The sequence below is a fragment of the Arachis stenosperma genome, chromosome 3 (genome assembly GCF_014773155.1).
Source record: "Arachis stenosperma cultivar V10309 chromosome 3, arast.V10309.gnm1.PFL2, whole genome shotgun sequence".
In the NCBI taxonomy this organism is placed as follows: domain Eukaryota; kingdom Viridiplantae; phylum Streptophyta; class Magnoliopsida; order Fabales; family Fabaceae; genus Arachis; species Arachis stenosperma.
This window is the reverse complement of record NC_080379.1, coordinates 136,829,889-136,838,804: the sequence shown is the minus strand read 5'-3', so window position 1 is coordinate 136,838,804 and position 8,916 is coordinate 136,829,889. Positions and strand designations below refer to the sequence as shown.

Here is an 8,916-nt window from a genome sequence, read left to right as displayed (position 1 = left end):
ATGGCTAATCGTCTGGAGGCATCACCCATGGTTGATGGCTACATCCCATCCTCGCAGTGAAAACTACGCTCACGCACTCTGTCACAGCACGGCTAATCACTGGTTGGTTCCTGCGCCTACTGGAATAGAATCCCTTGATTCTTTTGCGTTTGTCATCACGCCCAGCACTTGCAAGTCTGAAGCACGTCACAGTCATTCATTACCAGAATCCTACTCGGAATACCACAGACAAGTTTAGACTTTCCGGATTCCCAGGATCCTACTCGGAATACCACAGACAAGGTGAGACTTTCCGGATCCTCATAAATGCCGCCATCTATCTAGCTTATACCACGAAGATTCTGTTGGGGAATCTAAGAAATACACATTCAAGCTCGGTTGCATGTAGAACGGAAGTGGTTGTCAATCACGCGCGTTCATAAGTGAGAATGATAATGAGGGTTATCTAATCATCACATTCATCATGTTCTTGGGTGCGAATGAATATCTTGGAATAAGAATAAGAGAGAATTGAATAAAAGAAAATAGAACTGCATTAATACTTGAGGTACAGCAGAGCTCCACACCCTTAATCTATGGTGTGCAGAAACTCCACCGTTGAAAATACATAAGTAAAAGGTTCAGGCATGGCCGAATGGCCAGCCCCCCTAGTCTAAGAACTATGCGTTCAAAGATCTGATCCTAAGATCTAAAGTGATCAAAAGATGTCAAATACATTAGTTAAATGTTCTATTTATAATAAACTAGCTTCTAGGGTTTACATGAGTAAGTAATTGATGCATAAATCCACTTCCGGGGCCCACTTGGTGTATGTTTGGGCTGAGCTTGATCAATCCACGAGCTGAGACTTCTCTTGGAGTTGAACTCCGAGTTATGACGTGTTTTGGGCGTTCAACTCCGGATCATGACGTTTTTCTGGCGTTTAACTCCAGACAACAGCATGAACTTGGCGTTCAACGCCAAGTTACGTCGTCATTCTTCGAATAAAGTATAGACTATTATATATTGCTGGAAAGCCCTGGATGTCTACTTTCCAACGCCGTTGAAAGCGCACCAATTGGAGTTCTGTAGCTCCAGAAAATCCATTTCGAGTGCAGGGAGGTCAGATTCCAACAGCATCAGCAGTCCTTTTGTCAGCCTTTTTCAGAGTTTTGCTCAAATCCCTCAATTTCAGTCAGAATTTACCTGAAATCACAGAAAAACACACAAACTCATAGTAAAGTCCAGAAATGTGAATTTAACATAGAAACTAATGAAAACATCCCTAAAAGTAGCTTGAACTTACTAAAAACTACCTAAAAACAATGCCAAAAAGCGTATAAATTATACGCTCATCACTGTGGAACATAACTAGTTAAACGCAGTTGAGCCCCATATTCATCATTATACCATTGCATATACACTTCAGATGCTTGATAGTGCACTACGAGATCACCAACCAAAACGAAGGTCAAACGGTTTGTCCATCTCATAATGTATGAACGCATAATGCTCATCTCTCCAATCTTTGTTCTTTGGTCCAGTCAGGACCACGTTATAAGCTTCTGCAAGCATCATAGGTTCACTAGGAACTTCCCGCTATAAACTAAATTACCTTTTGACCCTATCTGATGCATGCCATTCAATGCACTCAAATGATATCAGTGGCACGATTACACTCCATGTTAAGCGATGTTGTAAGATTTCATTAGGAACTACAATGTTTTTCATATGTTCATGACTGTACGGGTTCCACACAAACTGCAAAAGCATAACAAAATGAAGATATAAATATAACTACAAAACAATGCACAATAATAATAAAACTAATAAACGTAATAAAAAAACTTTCCCCATCTGTAGGAATATCATCTATTAACTGCTTGATATGCGAGATGGTCCACTTATTGCAGCCATGAAATTGCGAGCACCAAGCAATCCAGCTGAAATAAAATGAAACTATATTATACTAAACCAATATATTTAAATAATATATTTGAACAATACATATTAAATAATTCATAGTAACATGTTATATTAAGATTAGTAACTTTACCTGTACGCAAGCGGAAAGCTTGGCTGCGATCGCACAGGTGCTAGGAACGGTAACCGTTCCCAAGCCTATACACAAAGCAGCGCCAATGGACCATCTACATCTTTATAATTATAACGTGATGCTCGACATAATGTCCTATACAAATGTGCCAGGCAAGCAGAACCCCAACTAAAGTCCCTAATCTCAGCAAAATTACGGAGCAGAGGTAAGAACTTCTAGTGGACTGTCATTCCAGACTTGTCACAAAATAAATTTTTGCCGAACAACAATAATATATGAATCTTTACATACATTTGTCTGCCTAGGGCAATATCTAACTGCATACGCCGCTTTAGGGTGCGGAGCCATGCAAGTTTGATCAGCTGCAGTAGGTACTGTCGCAAATTGTATCAATAATTTATTTTCGAGGCTACTACTACTGCTATCTGTAAATCCTGACACCGGTAAACCATCTGTGTGGAGTCCAAAAATTATTGCAACATCTTCTAAGGTAATCCTGCATTCATCGTGTGGAAGGTGGAATGTGTGAGTTTCTGGGCGCCATCGCCCAATCAAGGCATTGATAAGTGCATTGTGTAAAGTAAGTCTTCCTAATATCTGAGATATGTGATAAAATTCACTATCCCGTAACTCGATTTCAATTCGGGGATCATACACATCTTGGTGAAGATATCTTGATCCCAAATCTCTTGAATTCTGAAACAAATTGAAAAATATAATGGGTATCAACAACAACAACAACAACAACAATAACAACAATAATAATAAATGAACAAAGATAAAAAATAATTACATATGGTGGACGATCAAGATATTCAACAATATGATCTTCAGGACGTGTAATACCACGAACCATATTCTGCGTTTATTTTTTTCCTGAAAAAAATATATTATATAAACTTTATTAAATTTGAATTTAAATATTGATATTTAAATTAAATTCGAATTTAAACATTCATATCTTATTTAAATTTATTATATTTAGATATTTATAAAAAATATAAAATATATTTAATATGTTTAAAATATATTTAAATTCATATTTAAATATATATTCAATTAACAACTAAAAATATTTTCAATTTTAAATATATATTTAAATTATAAATATATTTAAATTCAAACTTAGATATATAGTTAAATTCGAAACATGTTTAATTTATATCTAAATTCAAATTATAAATATATATTTAAATATATTCACATTCAAATTTAAATATATACCGAAAACCAAAATATAATTAAAGATATATGTCTTTAATTTCGAAAAATATTTAATTTTAAATTATAAATATGTATTTTTATATGTTTAAATTTTATTCAAATACTTAAAACCAAAATATATTTAAAGTCAAATTTAAATTTAGATTTAAATATATATTTAAATATATTTAAATTTAAATTTAATTTTATAAACAAACATGAAATATATTAACGTCAAATTTACATACATATGTAAATTCAAAATATATTTAAATTCAAATTTCAATATAAAATTAAAACTGAAATATATTTAAATATCTATTTAAATTTGAACTTTTAAAATATAAATTAAATTCACAATTATATTTTATTTTTAGATTTAAATAACTTAAATTAAAAATTATATTTAAATTTAAAATATATTTAATACTAATCACTAATTAACATCATCATCATTCATCTAAATATATAATAAAAGTATAATCTTTAATTATGTATTTTTTTTTACCACTAATAAATAAATACTATTCAATTTAAATAATAACTATAAATATTATTATCACATTATTTCTATTTCAGAATAAAAAAATAGACACAATTAATCTACTAACTACATTAGTATTATCAAAATAACTTGTTAATTTTTGGAAGAAAAAAAGGCTTGGCAAATGAAGATGGAAGTCTCATGCAGGAGGAACTATGGAAGTATGGAACCAAGGAAGCATTGAAGAGTAGAAAGAAAGGAAACCAAAAGTATGGAACTGTGGCTGTGGTTGAAGGTGTATGCAAATTGGAGAGAGAGAAAGAGTAATTATTCACCTTATTCACGGACTTGTAGGGATTTGATGCATGTCGACCATGCAAGCAATACGCATTTTGCGTATTGTCAAAGGAGTACGTGCTTTGCGTATTGTGTTTCCTGAAGAACACGCTCCCAGAGCCCCGTGAAACACCATTTTTTCTAAAAACTTGGTAAATCTCACTTTCTTCCTCAATAATGAAATAAAAAATCCAACTTTATATACATAGCAGGAGAAACTAAATGAAAAAGCATGTAGAAAATGTTATTTTAAGTAAAACCGGAAATGAGCCAATCAAAGTAAGCGTTATTCAAAAGACAAACATATATTCATAAATAGAAAGTGTATATAACATTTTTCAGCAAGGTTGGACATAAGGAAACATTGTATTCATTGCAGATAACATGGTTAACATTGTCTTAATAAAAAAAGGGAAAATAATAGACCATTACATAAAAAAAACTTAGACGCGACAAAAGAGACAACATGAAATAGTAAAGATAACATAAACAATAAGGCAAAAAACATTACATCAAATAATAAGTGCAAATATCACTAAAATCTGCGATAGCCATAAACAACTTTGAAGCAAACAACATATTTTCATTGCATGCTACCGTCATATCTTCGAATCCAATCAATCATTGATATACTACGAAAATGAATCAGAGAGAAAGACCTCCCATAAGACGGATCGAAGAAATCAACATCTTGAATGGAATGAATCATGCCAATTAGGTGAGATCCCAACAAGATAGATGGAGTGTAAGTTAAATAAACATCAGAAATGTAGAATTGATAACCCCATGACATTTCACTAGATGCTCCAATGTTGATAGTTGCAACATGCAACCCATACCTTGAAGAACAATGTAAACAATCAGCACTGAATACCAAAACAAGATTCTCAACACATGCTGAATTAATAAGCTCAATCTGATCCTAAGAATCTCTTGCAATGGAATAACAAACAACAGAGAAGGGTTTCTTGAAGAATCTGCACACACTATTTAGTATTTACCCAGAAAATTGTGTTATCATACACAACATATTGATCAGAAATCCTATCAACAAACAAGGGTGTGTGACGAGGATCACTCCAGTGAAAACTCCTCGAATCATATACATGCATATCATACCCCTTAGTTAGTAAGCTACTCTTTATCAAACAAACGAAGTGATAATCATAGTTTTGAATACTTGTAACATAAGCATACACCGAAAAACCAGGACAGTGATTTAGGGGAAAACCAAAATATCCAGGATTGACGACCTTATTCAGAATAGCAGAAAATGGCTTCCATACGCACAACGAACTATTTCTACGATCAAATGAAACACGTAACGACAGATGACCTTGGGCAGAACCAAAAAGCGAGAACCACTAACATTCAACGGGATTGGCCAAAGGGATCTTGCTGCGAGTTTGTAGATCATATAGAGAAAGCCTACAATGATCATCATCATTCAATGGATTATGAAGGTGGATGACAACTGCATCACCTCTCTTGATAACATAATGCTGGCGCATATTTTCTTCAAAAGTAAAAAAGTGGTACCAATCTCTAGACATGCATCTTTCTCTCCCTATGGTTGCACCGTCAGATAACAAAAAGATCTTCAATATAATATCCGTTAGAAGAACACGAACCACATTATCAAATCGATGAGTTTCCTATGTTGGTGTTAGGAGTGTTTAATAGAGAACCAGTACTGGAAGAAAATGCACTTCCATCGGAATATTTGTTACCGAAAAATGTCAAAGGGATTTTTTGTGATGATGAAGAATGAGACATAATAGGAGGATAATTTTTGGGTATGTGAAAAAGAGAAAAAACAACTAGGGTATTCTTTTCTGTGTTGGAAGACAAGTTTGGAGAAAGAGAAACTATAGGCTTCAGACAAATAATCTGAACAAAGATGAGAGACTCTAACAACACTGATGAACTCTATTAAAAAAAAATACATGGAGACAATCATTTCAACATGTAGTTATGGCCATAAATAATGAAACGCAACCAAACTTTGAAAAATGAGCAACGGTGGTTCTATTTTTTGTTTTCCAAGGTAGTAAAAAAACAATGATTTAAATAGAGTCAAACATTTTACCAAACAAAGACCCGAGAAAATTTTAATAAATGCTTTAAAAAAAGATGAGTTAATTATTAAATAAAAATTTTTTTATAATAATTGTGAGCATACGTTGGGGCATGAAAAAAAATATAGCTATGCATCAAGATGTTAAATAATTTATGAATCTAAGATATCAAAGCGGGGCTATAGCCTATACTCTAAATACGATAGATTTCAATATGCTCACAATAAAAAAAATTATTACACTTTATCAAAGCCTATAAACAATCACATTGAAGTCAGCCGACTTAACCAAAGTAGTTTATGGGAAAAATGCCGCACACCATTTTCAATATATTGGGAGAAGAATCTGGAGAATCGAAAACTTAGACCATCTCCAGTAGAGAATTCATCACAGTCTCTATTTATGACCTACCAGTCATAAAAAGTAATTCCATATCAGTTTTTACGTCGTAAACAGTAAATAGGAACTCAAACCATTTCTCTCTTTTCCATTAGAAGGAACTAACTTTAGTCCCTGTTATGGTCCCACTTAATTAATTAATTAAAGTAATTAAAATTAATGTAGTTACTATTTTTTTTCAATAATATTATTTAAATTTATAAATTCAAAAATAATTTACTATTAAAAAATGCTAATATTAAAAAATTTCATATATAACAATAATACACAATATATAATTCGAGATTACACTAATTTGAAAAATTACTTAATATAAAGAAAAATATAGTTAAGCTCTATAGTTAACGACAAGCATTGTAAAATAGCCATGTGTGTTCAGTAAAACCACTAGTAGGGATACGGATGGAGTCTCGCTCAGTAAAGAGAGTTGTAGATTCGTAGAAAAGGAGAGGAGCCTTGACTCTTTCTATGATGTTATTAGTCAAGAAGCGCTAACGCTGCAATCTTTCTAAAGCAAGAAGCGACTTTGAGAAAGTGAGAAAGAAGGTGCTTGTTGCCGCTTTCTTTTTTTTTTAGTAAGTAAACTTGTTTTGTTTTATAAGGCGAGAAAGGTTGCTATTTTTATAATTATTATAGCGTTAGCGCTTTAGTTTTCAATAAGTTTAGGCTTTACTAATAACATAGAAATTTGGAATCAGGGTGCGCAGGTTTGGAACCCTATACAAAGGGCCTTTCCTTTCAAATTACAACTGCCTCTTCCTACTGCGAAGGCCTTGCATGAAACCAACCCCCACCCCCTACCCAGAATCTTTCAACTGTCTATGTTGCTTCCTATTTCGAAGTTGGGCATTTCTTTGGAGAAATTGATAGTAGGGCGCAAAATATTCCTCTTCTAACTGAGGTCATGATAAGCCATTTTCGACATCGTCGTACTCTAAGCCTTGAGAAAAATTTCCTGCATAAGTGTCTCTTTCATCCTCAACAATCATATTATGCAATATAATATAAGCTCTTATTATGTTTACAAGCTTCTTCTTTTTCCAAAAGCGCGTTGGACCACGTATAATTGCAAAGCGTGGTTGCAACACTATGAATGCTCGCTCCACATCTTTTCTTTTCCCTTTTTGGTATTACGCAAATAATTTGCGTTTCTCCCTTTGTGGCTTTGAGATTGATTTGACAAATGTGGCCCATTCAGAATAAATACCATCTGCTAAATAGTATCCCATAGTATAATTATTACCATTAATAGTATAATTTACTTCTGGAGCACGGTCATTTAGAATATCATCGAACACTGGTGATGATATAATACACTGATATCGTTATTTGAACAAAAAACTCCAAAAAACGCATGCCATATCGAAAGGTTTGAAGATGCTACAATTTCAAGTACTATGGTTGCAACCCTACGGTAACCACTCATGTACATACCTTTTCACGCCTTTGGACAATTTTTCCACTGCCAATGCATGCAGTCAATGCTACCCAACATGTCAGGAAAGCCACGACCCTCTGCCATTTGTAGCAGGCGTCGTACATCATTTGAATTTGGTTTTCGCAAGTATTCATCCTCGAACACCAAAATGACACCTTCAATAAATTTTCCATGCATTCAATTGTAGTGCTCTCACCTATGCACACATAATAATCAACAACATCAGCTGCTACGCCATATGCTAATATCTGTATCTCATTTTTGGAGTGGTGACAAGCCTCTTCTTCCCGTTGCATCGACCCTCTGTTGGAAATATGGATAGACATTTGAGAGAGTGTCTACTATTTGAAGGAACATATATCTTCTCATTCAAAATCTCTGTCGAAAAATGTCAGCATTATACATCGGCTCATCTATAAAGTAATCTTGGAAAAGGCGATCATGTCCTGCTTCTCGATCTCTGTTGATCCATCTATGAGGATTTGGGATAGAGCTTCTATCGATATCTTCTTCTTCTGAATCATTGAATAAACACTCATCGATCCAATTATCCATGAGTGTATTATCTCGTCATCTTCTTTTACCATACAAAGCCTCATTAAACATATCATCAAAATTTCTAGCCATATCTTGAAATGTATTTTTTAGTATTCTTTTGAGATGAGAAACTAGAGTTAAAATGGAGTTGTTGAATCATTGATAGTTGATATTTATAAATGTGTCCGCAACAGGTGGCTACTTCTCAACGGCTAGTTTTCACTACAAAAAAATGCCTATGGTCACGGTAAAGTAAAAAGGGTGACCATAGATCTATGGTCACGGTTTTGGACCTATGGTCACAGTTTTTTACCGTGGTCTATTCTCTCGTGGCCATAGGTCTATGGTCACGGTTTTTATGGTCACGATTTCAATTTTCAAAATCTGACACTTTAGGCCATGTTTT

At 33.6% G+C, this 8,916-nt stretch overlaps 1 protein-coding gene across 1 annotated transcript; it reads right to left on the bottom strand.

Annotated features, from left to right (window-relative positions):
* Positions 1 to 4,641: 4,641 nt before the first annotated feature.
* Positions 4,642 to 8,528, bottom strand: LOC130966742 (uncharacterized). Its single transcript, XM_057891568.1, has 4 exons — positions 8,377 to 8,528; positions 7,970 to 8,276; positions 7,670 to 7,851; positions 4,642 to 4,897 (listed from the first exon to the last, which is right to left on the bottom strand). The coding sequence occupies exons 1-4, from the start codon at positions 8,526 to 8,528 to the stop codon at positions 4,642 to 4,644; spliced, it is 897 nt and encodes a 298-aa protein (XP_057747551.1).
* Positions 8,529 to 8,916: the final 388 nt, after the last annotated feature.

Bases quoted from the DNA above. Each gene is read 5' to 3' on its own strand.
- LOC130966742 (XM_057891568.1), bottom strand. From the start codon at position 8,528: ATGGATAATTGGATCGATGAGTGTTTATTCAATGATTCAGAAGAAGAA. The intron at 8,277-8,376 runs GTATAATGCTGA...TATTTCCAACAG, and splicing joins TACTTTATAGATGAGCCGAT to AGGGTCGATGCAACGGGAAG. The intron at 7,852-7,969 runs GTATGTACATGA...TAACGATATCAG, and splicing joins TTGTCCAAAGGCGTGAAAAG to TGTATTATATCATCACCAGT.